Source organism: Petromyzon marinus, chromosome 7, assembly GCF_048934315.1.
Source record: "Petromyzon marinus isolate PM22_M1 ecotype Great Lakes invasive population chromosome 7, UKy_Petmar_22M1.pri1.0, whole genome shotgun sequence".
Classification (NCBI taxonomy): Eukaryota; Metazoa; Chordata; class Hyperoartia; order Petromyzontiformes; family Petromyzontidae; genus Petromyzon; species Petromyzon marinus.
In genome coordinates, this window is record NC_133673.1 from 12877022 (window position 1) to 12893798 (window position 16777).

The 16777-nt window shown below is 52.7% G+C and overlaps 1 protein-coding gene across 3 annotated transcripts in view; it reads right to left on the reverse strand.

Annotated features, from left to right (window-relative positions):
* RFX4 (regulatory factor X4) overlaps nucleotides 1-16777 on the reverse strand; it is an 86539-nt gene that overhangs the window by 13315 nt on the left and 56447 nt on the right. For all 3 annotated transcript variants that reach the window (XM_076065414.1, XM_032949201.2, XM_076065413.1), the window contains 6 exons: nucleotides 12463-12557; nucleotides 12064-12181; nucleotides 8220-8339; nucleotides 7671-7844; nucleotides 6728-6932; nucleotides 3537-3807 (listed from right to left, as the gene is read on the reverse strand). In XM_076065414.1, the coding sequence (XP_075921529.1) occupies nucleotides 3537-3807; nucleotides 6728-6932; nucleotides 7671-7844; nucleotides 8220-8339; nucleotides 12064-12181; nucleotides 12463-12557 (983 nt within the window). The remainder of the gene's footprint in view (nucleotides 1-3536; nucleotides 3808-6727; nucleotides 6933-7670; nucleotides 7845-8219; nucleotides 8340-12063; nucleotides 12182-12462; nucleotides 12558-16777) is intronic.

Here is a 16777-nt window from a genome sequence, read left to right on the forward strand (position 1 = left end):
TGATACAGATACACTAGTCACACAGATACACTAGTCATACAGATACACTAGTCATACAGACACACTAATCACACAGATACACTAGTCACACAGATACACTAGTCATACAGCTACACTAGTCATACAGATACACTAGTCATACAGACACAATAGTCATACAGATACACTAGTCATACAGATACACTAGTCATACAGACACAATAGTCATACAGATACACTAGTCATACAGACACACTAGTCATACAGATACACTAGTCATACAGATACACTAGTCATACAGATACACTAGTCATACAGACACACTAGTCATACAGATACACTAGTCATACAGACACACTAGTCACACAGATACACTAGTCACACAGATACACTAGTCATACAGATACACTAGTCATACAGATACACTAGTCATACAGATACAATAGTCATACAGAAACACTAGTCACACAGACACACTAGTTATACAGATACACTAGTCACACAGATACACTAGTCATACAGATACACTAGTCATACAGATACAATAGTCATACAGATACACTAGTCACACAGACACACTAGTCATACAGATACACTAGTCACACATATACACTAGTCATACAGATACAATAGTCATACAGATACACTAGTCATACAGATACACTAGTCACACAGATACACTAGTCATACAGATACACTAGTCATATAGACACACTTGTCATACAGACACACTAGTCACACAGATACACTAGTCACACAGATACACTAGTCATACAGATACACTAGTCACGCAGATACACTAGTCACACAGATACACTCGTCACACAGACACACTAGTAATGCAGATACATAGTCATACAGATACACTAGTCATACAGACACACTTATCATACAGATACACTAGTCATACAGATACACTAGTCACACAGACACACTAGTCACACAGACACACTAGTCACACAGATACACTAGTCACACAGATACACTAGTCATACAGATACACTATTCATACAGACACACTAGTCATACAGATACACTAGTCACACAGACACACTATACAGACACTCATCATACACAGACGAGATAAACATTACATCAGATACTCTATCCAGCTACTATACACTGACGATGCAGATCCTCCCCATACAGACGCCCACTATGCAGACACTATACACTATATAGGTCCTCACTATGCAGAAACCATACAGACACTGCACACAATATTGACACTCACTATCCAGACACTCACCATACAGATCCTCACTATACACTCGTACACAGCCTCACGATACAGACAGCTCCTCTCAAAATCCCGTTTCCCAACGCTCTCCGGATTGTGCTCACTGCGTCGTGGCGCGAGATGAGGCAGCCACGCACTGCAGTGCAAACCTTCGCGTGTCGGAGAACGGCCCGCGGAAGTGGACATTACAGAGCTACCTCTCGTGGCCCCCTTCGTAAAGTGACCCCTCGTCCATCACGGAAGACGCCACGGAGAGTAGCGACCGTCTCGTGAGCGTCGGCAGCGTGTTTGTGTTCACATTTATGAGAATTAATTCGGCCAAATTTGAGCACGGAGCCAAATTGCACATCACGGGGCTTCGCGCCGTAATCTCCCGACCAGTTCGCCGGCCTCACCAGCCCGGGGCCGGCCTCACCAGCCCGGGGCCGGCCTCACCAGCCCGGGGCCGGCCTCACCAGCCCGGGCCCGGCCTCACCAGCCCGGGGCCGGCCTCACCAGCCCGGGGTCGGCCTCACCAGCCCGGGGTCGACCTCACCAGCCCGGGGTTTCGGCCTCACCAGCCCGGGGCCGGCCTCACCAGCCCGGGGTCGGCCTCACCAGCCCGGGGCCGACCTCGAGAGCCCCAGTTGAGTCACGGGCGGCCTGCCGGGTTTCGAACTCACGATCTCAGCGGCAAAGCGATCGCTGGGAACGCCCGGCCACCTCCACGCGTAGACACTCGCCACGCGGAAGTCGGAGCCGGCCCCTAGGGGTACGTGCGAATCGGGGTCGACCGCTCCGGGCCCCGCGCTTTGGGGGGGGGGGGGTCCCCACGCTTCGGCGTCACGGTGATAGGTGTAATACTTCCGGTTTAGTTTCAAGGCGTCGGGGAGAAGGAGGAGGAGGGGGAGGGCGGCGTGTGGTGTGATTTGTCCGGGGCCCCGAACCTTGCGGATAGATCTCCACTCACCACTGCCGAGCAAACACGAGCGATACGGCGGTGGCCGCGTGTCGGGGATGACCTCATCATCCAGCAGTGGATTGTCGAAAGGGCTGTGCGTGATGCTGTTATTATTATAAATGATGATGATGATGATTATTATTGATCAACCAGGTCTGGTCTTTTGACATTTCATTTGTGCTTCGCTGTTGGCGTACATCGTTGATACGACGATGAGGGACGACTGCCGTGACATTGACGATGACCACGATGACCCACGACGATGATTGATGTCAACAATTATGATAGTGATGAAGATGACAACCACACTGATGATGACAATAATGATGATGATGATCATGCTGCTGTTGATGATGATGACTATCAGGTTATTGCTGCTGCGGTGCTGCTCATGATGACGAGGATGATGACAATGACAACAATGATGATGATGATGACGACGATGATGTCGATGAGAACAGCACGACGATGATGATGAGAATGACAACAATTATGGAGAGGATTATGCTGCTGCTGCTGTTGATGATGATGACCAGTGCCCTTGCATGATGGTACTCCTCATGCTGCTGTTGACAGTGCTGCTCATGGTTATAACAGCGATGATGATGATGACAGTGACGGTGCTGATGAGCGCGTGTGCGCATGCGAGCGGTGGTGTAGCGGCTAGCGCTGCACTACGAACCCGACGACCCGAGTTCGATTCCCGCTCACGGCCAACACCGGTGACGATTATCTGAACCGGTTCTGGGCTTCCTCTAGGTCGACTCAGCCTCAAATGAGCACCCGGCCACGGTGTGGAAACATCACCACAAGCAAGGGAGACAAAGGCGGCCGGGCGTGGTGCTGGGCCCCCAAACCCCCACCGTGTGCCACAGTGCTCGTGAACAGCGCTTGCCCCAAAAGTTATTTGAGGCTACACGGGGGAATCTTTAATGTCATCTTTGTGTGTGGGGCCGTCCATAAATGACGTCACGCGATTTTAGACGGTTTCTGACCCCCCCCCCACTTTGTCACACGGCGTCACAAAAAGTCAGACCCCCCCTCCTCAAATATGACGTCACAAAGCTCTGCCCCACCCCCCTCTCCCCCAAAAAAAACATTCTTAAAATCGCTTTAAACTATTGTCATTGTAGTGCGTATTTAATGTGGCGCTGCACTCTGATGTTGTAGGAGAAAACATTTATTAAAAAGTCTATTTAATTAAGTAGAACGTGTTGTCTATATTTATTTAAAGTTGCGCATTTTGATGTGACGTCACATTTCTCAAACCCCGCCCCCCCTCCTCGTCACACATCGTCACAAATGTCTGACCCCTCCCCCCCCCCAGGTGCGTGACGTCATTTGTGGACGGCCCCTTTGTGTGTGCGCGTGCATCACCTGCGGCGCTGAGCGCCGGTGGTGGTGGTGGTAGGCGGCTGTCGGGTAGTGCAGCTGCGTCACCACGGTCTGCTCGTGCGGCACAGCGTGGTACGAGGTCACGGCGGGCCCGGCGGAGCCGTGGTGGGCTGCTGGGTGAGGGTGAGCGTGGGGGTGCTGAGCGTGGGGGTGCTGAGCGGGGGGGTGCTGAGCGTGGGGGTGCTGAGCGGGGGGGTGCTGAGCGGGGACCGCAGGCGCGTAACTCGTGTAGTTGTAGCTGCCCGTGTAGCTTCTGTTCGGGTGATGAGTAGGGGGGTGGGGGGGGGGGGAGACACGGGGAGAGACATGGAGAGAGACACGGAGAGACGGGGAAGAGACAGAGAGATAAGGAAGAAGGCAGAGAATGAGGGGAGATTTAGAGAGACGTGGGGAGAAAGAAACATGGAAAGACAGCGAGAGAGGCAAACAGAGACACAGAGAAAGATACACAGAGAGACAGAGAGCGATAACACGGTTAACACGCCGCATTAAAAAGCAAAATATATCTCCCCATTATATTTCAATCGCACGATCGGTATCGCGAGACGAACACATTCACATTGGGGGGGGGGGGGGGGGGCATCTCGTACCACCTCGTGTTTGTGTTGTCCTTCCCCCGCACCTCCGACAAAGCACGGCAGGCCACGTACGGTGGTGCGAGAGAAGTTCAACACACACACAAAGACAAAGATCCCCCGTATAGCCTTATAGCCTTAACAGACTGTAGGGACAAGTGCTGTTAGCGAGCACCTATAAAGGCCGGCACGGCACACGAGGGGGTGGGTGGCGAGCACCACGCCCGGCCGCCTTTGTCTCCCTAGTGGCGATGTTTACACATCGCAGCAGGTACTCATTTGAGGCTGCGTCGACCTAGGGCAGGCCCAGGACCGGTTCAGACAATCATCACTTGGTGTTGGCCGTGAGCGGGAATCGAGCCGGGTTCGTAGCGCAGCGCGCTTCACCGCTAAACCACCGCTCCCCACTCAACATACACCCACACATACACACACACACGCACGCGCGCGCGTACAAAACATCCCCGGCAAATGCCATCAGAGCCACTGGTGAGAGCCTGGCTCCCGCAGCAGGGGCAGAAATCGCCCAACACGCGACTAGGCGCAACCCCCCACGACACCGAGGAGAGGACTTGTCGCACGGCGGCTTCTGGCCCGCCGCCGTCGGAGCACAAAAAGCCGGCGGTCACCGCGTCGCGTGCATTTTGGATGCGCTTCTGCGGCCGCTTGGAACGGCCTTCCCGGCCGCTATCGGGAAGCCGCTGGGAGCTGTGCACCCTGAAATGTAGGCCGAAAACTCGCGTCCTTAAAACTGCCTGGCATCGCGTTCAGTTTGTTGTGCATCCCCACCGCGCGCCTCCGATGAGCGCGGTTGGCTACGTACGGCGCGAAAGAAGTTCAACGTGCGTACAATTCGTATCCCTCCGAGCTGGAACGAGCCGAATTAAGGGACGAAACCGAGGGCGGTGGGGGGGGGCTGACGTTTTGTTCCGGTGTTGCAGGCTTGGGCTGAGGTGGCCAGGAGATGGCAGAAGAATCAAGAACCAGAATCTTTATTCATTCCGGAGAAAATCCGATGGGCTACGAAGCTCTTTCTCAAAGATGTCCGGAAGGCGGCGGGTAGAACAACAACGGATTCTTGAATCCACCTGTGCAGAGGCTTCAGTTCTGTTCTATTCGTGCATTTGACGGCAATGCGGTTCAGGAGCTAAATGGCAATGTCGAGGTCGACAGGCCACAAGAGGGCTTGAGCAGAGAGAGAGTTCGTGTTTACATTATAAGACCTCCTTTGCCAGTAGCAAGATATAGTAATAGGTTTTTACCCTTTTATCTGGCACCAAAACTGACACCTTTATACGCCTATTGGCGTCATCTGGTCCAACACCAGTGGAGACTAGGCTCTAAGAAAAGCTGTCTTGGGTGTGGACCAATCAATTTCAAGGACAGTGCATATCATTATCAGAGTTGTCTCTTTTTGTTTGCATTTTGACTGCTTGTGTTGTGGTTATTGCAAACACGATCCCTTTTATAAAGGTGTCAGTTTTGGTGCCAGATAAAAGGGTAAAAACCTATTACTAGAGTTCGTATTGTTTTGCTACGACTCCTCCGACGTTGAAGCAGCGCAGACTACAGTGCTCTACGAGATGGTCCATAGCTTGGTTTGCATCGCCACAATCGCATTACTGTGGCTGAGTCTTCAATTTATCCTTAATTTTCCATTCGCGAAGGGGATGTGCGCACAGGCTGTTGATGTTTCGGTGTTGTTGAAAGTTTGACCGGTGTCTTCGAGGAGGAATGTCCAAGCCAGGGAGTGCGCGATGGCGTTTGCGTCTGGAATTGAGGCGTCCATTCTGGACGTCCGCGTCTTTCCACTCCGTTCACCAGCAGCGCTCTTCGGGATCTGGGTGGGATTCTAGGACGGTGACAGCAGCGGCTGCTGCGGCGGCTGCGGGACGCGATTCCAGAAAGGGGGATCGGGATTTGGGTCGGTGGTGGCGAGGTTTATTGTTGAGGTCTCGTTTTCAGCGTTATCGCCTGAAACAAATTCGGGGTTCTCCATTTTCCATCCGCAAAAACGAACAAGCATTACTGGACTTGGCCAAACATCCCAAATGGGAACGCTCCTGAAAAATAAAGTCTTTAAAATCAGTGGGGTATTCCGAGGTAATGAAATGGCAATTTGTATCGTTATGTTTATTATAATGTGACCAGCTCGCTACCTTTGAGCAGCCTGTTTAACCACGGGTGGGCGCAACCTGCAATTGCATCCAGGCGAGTGGAGAGCATGTACTTAGACACTCCACGGCTTGTTTGTGTGCATGTAAGTGCACGCCGAACTTCTTTCGCACCGTGCATAGCCAACCGTGCTAATTGGAGGTTGCGACTTATCGCTCACACAACGACAAACGATTTCAGAACCTTAAACGTGGGGGGGGGGGGGGGGAAACGCAAGCCAGAGAACGACGCGCTGGGATAGCATCGTTTAAAACCGAGGGCCGTGTCGACGATTCCCTTGCGAGAACCTCTCCGCTCGTAGTGACGTGAGAGCGAAGCGCTTGGCCAGTGGCCGCTAAATTATCTCGATTCCTGCTCTTGTTCTTTTCCCATTCGAAACAAATGCGAAGCGCGACACCCCGGCGCCGGTGGTCGCTCGCTCACCCGTGCAGCTCGCGCTGTGGGAAGGCCGGCGCCGAGCGGTGCGGCGCGTGCCCCAGCGGGGAGTGCGGCGACGGGAAGGCGCGGGCGTACGGCAGCGTGGCCCCCTGGGGGCTCGGATCCCCCTGGGGCACCGAGCCAGGGGCCGCCACCGCCGCCACGGACTGGAACGGAGCGACCGGCGACCTGGGGAAGGAGCGATTGCTGCCTGCAGCCAGCAGCCAGCAGCAGCAGCATCAGCAACGTCGTCATCGTCATAGGTAGCAGCAAGAGTAATGCCGGTAGCAGCAGCAGCAGCAGTAAGTGAAGTAGGGGACCCACCAACAGAGGGGACCCACTGACATTAAAAAAAAAACTAAAACTATAAACTATTTTTTATTTTACCAGGTGAGCTGCATACAGTAGGTATTTTTTCAGAAGCGACGTAGACACAAATCATACCTCAACAAAGTTGCTTATCGATGTGGATATGTATTGCAGCCAAATACTCTAAACGCGTGATGTTGATTCTAAATGTGGAGGGAAAAACCGGAGGACCCGGAGAAAAATCTACACGACCACCAGGAGAGAGAGAGAGAGACACGAAAACTCCAAATATACAGGCGTCGTGATCGAACCCACGACCTCCAGTATGCCAGGCGAGGTAGTTAACATATCCTAGCCACCGTGATGATGATGAGAGAGAGACACCCAAACTCCAAATATACAGCAGCAGGCGTCAGGATTGGAATCAGACCCACGACCTCCTGTATACCTGGCGAGGTAGTCAACATCTCCTAGCCACCGTGATGATACTGAGAGAGAGACACACAAACTCCAAATATACAGCAGCAGGCGTCAGGGTCGGGATCGGACCCACGACATCACGCACACCCGGCGAGGTAGTCAACATCCCGCTAGCACGGCGCCCTGAGGGGACCCACTGACAAGAGGGGAGGGGACCCACCGGTGGGGGAGGTGACGCCGCTGGGCCCGGGCGAGTGTGCGCTGAGTGAGGAGACCACGGACTGCGTCTCCATGGCCATGGTCGACTCTTGCAGGTGGAAGGCGGCGGTGGTGGCGGTCGCGGTGCTGGGTGAGGGCAGGCGAGGGTTGGGCAAGGCGGCCTCATCGGCGGCGCCTGAGGGCGAGAGGGAAGGCGGTCGCGCAGGCGCCGGGGGTGTTACGGGCACGCTCAGAAGACAAAGATCCCCTCCCTCCGTGTAGCCTTGACAGGCTGCAGGGACAAGTGCTGTTAGCGAGCAGCACCGATGAGGGCCGGAACGGCACACGAGGTGGGGGGGGGGGGAGGTGGTGGCCAGCGCCACGCCCGGCCGCCTTTGTCTCCCCATGTAGCGATGTTTACTACACACCGCACCATGTGAGGCCGAGTCGACCTAGGGGAGGCCCAGGACCGGACCGGTTCAGAAAATCGTCACCGGCGTTGGCCGCGAGCTGGAATCGAACCCGGGTCGCCCTTCCCCACCACCCTCGCGCCCCACCGCCATCGTCGTACCGACGGGCCCCTCGCCCCGCATGGCTCGGAGCAGCTCGGCCGCTCGCTCCTGGCAGTGCAGGGACTCGAGCAGGTAGAGGACGTAGTCGTCGAACATCAGGTGGATGAGGTGGAAGGAACCTGCGCGGGAAGACAAAGACGGATGAGGCCGATGTCACAGCGGCGGCGGCGGTGGTGACGGCGCGTTGTCCGCGACACGTACATTGTGTGTATGTGTGTGCGTGTGTGTATGTGTGTGTGTGTATGTGTGTGTGTATGTGTGTGCGTGTACGTGTGTGTGTGTACGTGTGTGTGTGTATGTGTGTGTGTATGTGTGTGTGTGTATGTGTGTACGTGTGTGTGTGTATGTGTGTGTGTATGTGTGTATGTGTGTGCGTGTACGTGTGTATGTGTGTGTGTGTATGTGTGTGTGTATGTGTGTTTGTGTGTGTATGTGTGTGCGTGTATGTGTGTGTGTGTATGTGTGTGTGTATGTGTGTGCGTGTATGTGTGTGTGTGTTGAACGTCTTTCGCACCACCGTACATGGCCAGCCGTGCTTTATCGGAGGTGCGGGGGAAGGACAACACAAACAGGAGGTGGTACGAGAGGCCCCCCCCCCAATGTGAAAGTGTTCGTATCGCGATACCGATCGTGCGATTGAAATATAATGGGGAGATATGAAAAAAAAGTTCATTGCTCACGTGCAAAGACAGATACGTACGGATCACATCCGAATTGTTTATGTCGTTGTGCATATTTCCCCGGTCACTGGCAGGCCGGCGTAGGCCCCGTGACGAGTCGTATCCAGGGAGACAAAGCGAGAGGTACACTGGACGGTGTGTGCCGGGCGTGGGAGACACGCGGCCAAAATTAACTTCTCTTCGGTGACGTTTCGCATGGTGTCCGCACCCCCACCACCCCCACCGTACACGTCGGGAGGATGTTTCTCCGGGTGTTCCTTCCACACGGAGTAAAAGCTAAATCTTCTAACAAAAAACACAGCGTAATTTGGCCGAACATCGCAGGGTATCAGGGACGCCGCTGGCTGCGAACCTCGAGACTCGGTGAGGCTTTTTGCTGGGTAAACTAATTATTTTACGTCGTGTATTACAGAGTAACAGTTTTAACATGGAGGCTTTCGCGACCAATATTTTCCGTAATAAAGGGTTTTTTTTGGGTTAGGTCGCGTGAACGTATATGTGTTCGTGAAATTTCTGGCTAATCGCCTGGTGAAGCCGGTTGTAATCATCACTGAAACGTGGTACTCGAATTGTACATTTTGTGCGTTTACTCTCCAACACACCGGTGTGCCGAAGTAGTAAACAACTGGCACGTTTTGTTTACGTGACAAATCTTACTAAGTGGCTGTGTAGGGTGGTCGAGGGTTCAACGACACTTTTATATTTACGCGATCTCACCCAAAAACGTGGCCAAGGATGGAAGTTCGTGTTCAGCACGTACTACGTTTAGCACGGTTGGCTACGTACGGAGCGAAATAAGTTCAACATACGTACATACATACACACTTGCCCATCTGTGACACACGGGTCGGAAACACTGTGGTCACGAGCGTAGAGTACGTAGAACAACAACCGAGGAGTGCGCAAAGCAGACAGAAAGAGGAGCACGTGATGAGAGAGGGACTTTACGCGGGTGAATGACATCGCTCCACACAGTGAAGAAAAGTCGAGCGGGGCTTGGGCAGGACGCGGCGTCACGGCCAGCAGGGACGATGGTGGCCCGATGGTCAGGAATAATAATGTAGCGGGAGCCAAGGAGCGGAACACGTGCGAGAGGGGCGGTGGTGGTGGGGGGTGTAAGAAGAGACGGTGAATAGCACCTCGGTTTGTTTTTGTTACATCGCGGCGGTCTTGGGGATGCCTTCATCCAGCAGCGGATTGACCGTGCCTGATGACGATTATTAATTATCATCGGTAGTTGGCATGCGGTTTTTGGGGGCTTCGCTGAGACCGCGAATGATTTCGAGAGGAAGCGAGTGACTCCGTCGCATTTGCACATGAATGGGGCTCAGGGAGGCGCGGAGAATTGGGAATCCGAGAGTTTCTGAGCTCACGGGGGATGGGGGGGGGTAGTGACGGGAGAGGGTGGGGGGGGGCGCTGGGTGTTGGTGGGGGTGAGACCAAGGGGGCGAGGTGCAGAGACTCGTAGACGGAGAGACAAAGATGCAGAGAGACATGGACTGAACATTAATTTAAAGAGAGACTCGGAGACTCGGAGGTGAAGCGAGAGAGAAAGTTATAGAGAGGCATGATTTTGAAGACATTGACTCAGGGGGACAGAGAGACCCAAAGATACAGCAAGATGTAGTTTATTTCAAGAGACAGAGCAAGGAGACAGGCAGATGGACAAATAGGTGAACAGACGGGGAGACGGACAGGGCCAGATACACAAAGAGGCGAGAGAAAGAAATAGTAACAAAGGCGCATAAAGATAGACACTGGATGGTTCATGGAGAGCACACGCGTGTACAGGAATCTTAGCGTGACAGTGAGACACCGATACATGCACACTCACGCACGCACGCACGCATGTACACAATGATAAAGATCCCACGTGTAGCCGTTCACAGACTGTTGGGGCAAGTGCTCTTAGCGAGCACCTATGAAGGCCGGCACGGCACACAAGGGGGCGAGTTCACAATAAATGCATTTGGGTTCGATCGCGTTTTTATTAATATTATAATAACGCGATCTATAATACTGGTTGCAAAAGCCTACGTTGCGATGTTTACGCACCGCACCAGGTACTCATTTGAGGCTGAGTCAACCTAGGGGACGACCAGAACAGGTTGGTGCGGCGCGCGCCAGCCGCTGCACCAAGGCTCCCCACTCGCACAAACGCGCGCATCTCTCCACGCACTCGCACGCACGCAGCTTTGGACGCCGTGAGATTTGGCTCTCGGTGAGGCCTCGACGCCGGGCGGCGGCGCTGTCCCGCGCGATCGCTCCGTCCGCCTCCCGGCTCCGGCCGTTATCAAGCGCGGCGCGCTGTGTGGCTCGCAGAGGAAACACGTGGTGGTGGTGGCGGCGGCGGCGGCGGCGTTTAACGTTAACGTTTAAAGTTAACGTTTAACGCCGCTGTCGACGTTTTACCATCGCGGGCAGTTGTTGGGCGAATTGCTCATCCCTCACCGTGGCGCAGCTCTTGAGCACTAAAATCACTGGAAGTTCTAAAGACGAGACCCCTCCCCCACCACCACCACCTTCTCCCCCCACCAACTTTCTCCCCTCCTGCCGGGACCTACCCACCCGCCCCCCCCCCTCCTGGCAACCCCGGTCGTAGCCCCCAACCGCAGGCTCCCTCACCGCCCCCTCTGGACCCTTCTGAAGAACCCTTCATGACCCTACCCCTGGACAGGGCGGGAGAGGGATAGACGTCTGGTCCCTGCGGACTCGGCATTTCCTCCTCGCTTGTGACAAACGCAAAGTCCCCGAAAACCTGTTTGTCTCTGCGGTCTTTCCGTCAACATCATTTGCATGTTTGTGCGTTGATTTTTTTTCGCACCGTACTCAGCCAGCCGTGCTCATCGGGGACACGAGCTAAAGGACAATAAACTAAACGCACAACAATCACCCAACGGGCGCACAAAACCTTTGCAAAATTCAACTCGCCATGGACGAGTGCATTCACTGCTCCGACACTGAACCCCTACAACTGCTGGCGTGTGCCCCAATCCCTACCCGCCCAATATTCGCGGCATCACCCCATTCGCTACGTTTATGACTTTGTCCTCGCGCCCTCGAAGGGGGACGTAAAAAAAAAGCTTGAGCAGCCCCCCAACCCAACCCACCCCCCTCCCCCCCGCGACTCTTCTGATGTGCGGCTGCGCTGGCAGGTTCTCACCGAAGCTGGGCGCGCTGTGAAGCGTCATGTCGCGAATGATGCGGGTGCCGAAACACGACCACATCAGCAGGAACTGGCGCGCCACGTGCTTCAGGGTGCCGGGCCTCCTGGTCGCGGGCTGGGCGGGGGGAGAGAGAGAATCAGCGACGACCGCGAGGAACTGCGACGAGTGGCAGACAAAAAGAGGGAACGCGGCCCCGGAGAGGGAAGCGCGTTTGCCACGACGGTGAAACGAGGTCTTTGGCAGGGTGCTTGGCGCGTAACGTTGCGTCACGAGACCGCGAGGATGGTGGCAACGGCTTGGGGGGAGAGCCTCCATCCAGCGGTGGATCGATTATGGTTGACGACGGTTGATGATGGGTGCAGTGGTTAGGGTTTAGGGGATCGGGCTCCATCTACCTTCACGACGCATCTCTCCACCATCGAGTCGAGCCACTCGATGTACGACTCCATGGGTGACTGCTCCTCCAGCAGCTGCTCAAACTCCTGGTAGACTGTGCACGCACAGAGACGCCCGGACAAAGATCCCCCCGGATAGCCTTCAATAGACCGTTAGAGAAAGTGCTTGTTAGCGAGTAGGTGACGCGGTGTATGATGCGGGTGACGTTTATCTCCCCAGTGCTGAGCGTTTGTTTTCACACCACAACAGGTGCATATTCAAGGCTGAGTCGACCTAGCCACCCCCCGATATGGCTTTGAAGACTATTAGGGCAAGTGCTGTTAGCGAGCACCTATGAAGGCCGGAACGGCACACAAGGGGGTGGGTGGCCAACACAACGCCCGGCCGCCTTTGTCTCCGCATTGGTTATGTTTACACACCACAACAGGTACTCATTCGAGGCCGAGTCGACCTCGGGGAGGCCCAGAACCGGTGATAATGACGGCAGATGGACGACACTGGGATGATGATGACGATGATTGCAAAAAAATGGACGGCACTGTGATGATGATAACGATGATGACGGCAGATAGACGACACTGGGATGATGACGATGATTGCAAAAAAATGGACGGCACTGTGATGATGATAACGATGATGACGGCAGATAGACGACACTGGGATGATGATGATGGCAGCAGATGGTCGGCACTGGTGATGATAGGACGGCAACCGAAGGAACAAAATTCCCCGAGTAGAATGACGAGCAGGAAGATGGAGTGGCAACATCTGCCCGTGCACGGCACCGAGATGGAGATGGCGACGGTGTAAGGAGGCCCTCATCCAGCAGTGGATAGACCAGGGCTGATTAATACAAAAAAATCAATCCTCTCCTCCCCCCATAACCCTAATGTGCATAAGAAGATGAATGTAAGTTAATGATTTATAACAAAAGCAGAAACCTGACCGGGGCCCATCACCGCGAAATGTCAAGCATTAAATGAAATTAGAGGCGGGCAGGAGGTCCGGAGGTTATTGATGGTGCCTGGGAGGGGGTAGCCGCATGGGCTGGGAGGGTGGAGAGCTGAATGGGTGAGTGGGTGTTGACTGGGGTGGGTGGGTAAAGGAATGGGCGGGGTGAGTGCGTGGTTGGGGTGAGTGAGCGTATAAGAGACAGAGTGGGTGGGTAGGTGGATGGGTGAGTGTGTAAGTTAGTGAATGGGTGGATAAGTGGATGAGTGATTGGATAGGTGTGTGAATGAGTGTACGAGTGGCCAAGTGAATGGGGTATACAGTCGGTGGGTAGGTGAGTCAGTGAGTAGGTTAGCGAGTGGGTGGGTGGATAGGTGAAGGAGTTGGTGGGTGGATATGTAGGTGAGTGGAAAAGGTTAGTGAGTGGGTGGGTGGATGCCTGTTGATTCTGTTTCGACTCAGGAATTCAGGGGAACGGTGCAGACAGGTGGAGTGGGAGGGAGGGGTAAGTAGTGGTTGTGATGGTGGTGGTTGTGGTGTTAATCGCAGGGGTGGTTCCTGGGCACCCACACCATCGGGAAGGTTACTCCGGATTTGCATATAGACCGCTGCGGGCGACCCTTGACCCCTTGATGTGCCGGAATAATTATCGTAGCCGGAACCCCGTGCCTCTCAGTGACCTCCCGAGGTTCATCAGCAGATTCTCGCTCTCTCTCACGCTCGCTCGCTCGCTCTCCTCGGCAGTCGGAGCAAACGGAGTGGAAAAGAAGGTGCGGGTGGGAGAGGGGAGTTGGTGGATGAGGCTGGGAGCGAGCGGGTCTGAGTGCAATGCTACATCTGTCACATGCACACACACGCGCGCGCACACAGATGCACGTATGTAGAACTTCTTTCGCACCGTACGTAGCCACCCGTGCTAATCGGAGGTGCGGGGGAAAGACAACAAACTAAACACAAACAGCACGTAAAGGCCTCTCGAGTTGGTCGGGGCGAGTACTGCTAGCGAGCGCCTTTCTTCTGCCGTACGGCTGCTGCCGATGCAGGTGCAAAGCGACAACTGCAATATCACATTCAGGTGGGCAAGCCGGCAGACAAGCACGTCGGGAGAAAACGGTGCGAATCGCCGCGATGTCTCCGCCGTCCATAAAATAGTTTTTCTTGGGTTAGATCGCGTAAATATAAATGTGTCGTGAAACCCGCCACCACCCGACACAGCCCATTAGTAAGGTTTGTCACGTAAACAAAACGTGCCAAATCGTTACGAGTACAGCACACCGGATTGTGTTGGAGAATAAAACCCACAACGTTAGACAATTGGAGTACGACGTTTTGCCAGTAATTACAACGAGCTTCATCAGGCGACAGGCGATGGGTGGGGTGGGGGGGGTGGAGGGGGGTGCGCGCACGGCGAGAGAGGCTTTTTTTGTCGAGTGTATCTTGTGATGTAACAAACGTTCTAGATACACACAGAACGTTCTAGATACACACAGAACGTTCTAGATACACACACAACGTTCTAGATACACACAACGTTCTAGATACACACAGAACGTTCTAGATACACACATAACGTTCTAGATACACACAGAACGTTCTAGATACACACAGAACGTTCTAGATACACAACGTTCTAGATACACACAGAACACTCTAGATACACACAGAACGTTCTAGATACACACAGAACGTTCTAGATACACACAGAACGCTCTAGATACACACAGAACGCTCTAAATACACACAGAACGTTCTAGATACACACACCATTCTAGATACACACAGACCGCTCTAGATACACACAGAACGTTCTAGATACACACACCATTCTAGATACACACAGAACGTTCTAGATACACACAGAACGTTCTAGATACACAACGTTCTAGATACACAAAGAACATTCTAGATACACACAGAACGTTCTAGATACACACAGAACGCTCTAAATACACACAGAACGTTCTAGATACACACCATTCTAGATACACACAGAACGCTCTAAATACACACAGAACGTTCTAGATACACACACCATTCTAGATACACACAGAACGTTCTAGATACACACAGAACGTTCTAGATGCACAACGTTCTAGATACACACAGAACACTCTAGATACACACAGAACGTTCTAGATACACACAGAACGTTCTAGATACACACAGAACGTTCTAGATACACACAGAACATTCTAGATACACAAAGAACGTTCTAGATACACACAGAACGTTCTAGATACACACAGAACATTCTAGATACACACAGAACGTTCTAGATACACACAGAACGTTCTAGATACACACAGAACGTTCTAGATACACACAGAACGCTCTAGATACACACAGAACGCTCTAGATACGCACAGAACGTTCTAGATACACACAGAACGTTCTAGATACACACACAACGTTCTAGATACACACAGAACGTTCTAGATACACACACCATTCTAGATACACACAGAACGCTCTAGATACACACAGAACGCTCTAAATACACACAGAACGTTCTAGATACACGCACCATTCTAGATACACACAGAACATTCTAGATACACACAGAACGTTCTAGATACACAACGTTCTAGATAGACACAGAACATTCTAGATACACACATAACGTTCTAGATACACACAGAATGCTCTAAATACACACAGAACGTTCTAGATGCACACACCATTCTAGATACACACAGAACGCTCTAGATACACACAGAACGCTCTAAATACACACAGAACGTTCTAGATACACACAGAACGTTCTAGATACACACAGAACGCTCTAGATACACACAGAACGCTCTAGATACGCACAGAACGTTCTAGATACACACAGAACGTTCTAGATACACACACAACGTTCTAGATACACACAGAACGTTCTAGATACACACACCATTCTAGATACACACAGAACGCTCTAGATACACACAGAACGCTCTAAATACACACAGAACGTTCTAGATACACGCACCATTCTAGATACACACAGAACATTCTAGATACACACAGAACGTTCTAGATACACAACGTTCTAGATAGACACAGAACATTCTAGATACACACAGAACGTTCTAGATACACACAGAATGCTCTAAATACACACAGAACGTTCTAGATGCACACACCATTCTAGATACACACAGAACGCTGTAGATACACACAGAACGCTCTAAATACACACAGAACGTTCTAGATACACACACCATTCTAGATACACACAGAACGTTCTAGATACACACAGAACGTTCTAGATACACACAGAACGTTCTAGATACACAACGTTCTAGATACACACAGAACACTCTAGATACACACAGAACGTTCTAGATACACACAGAACGTTCTAGATACACACAGAAC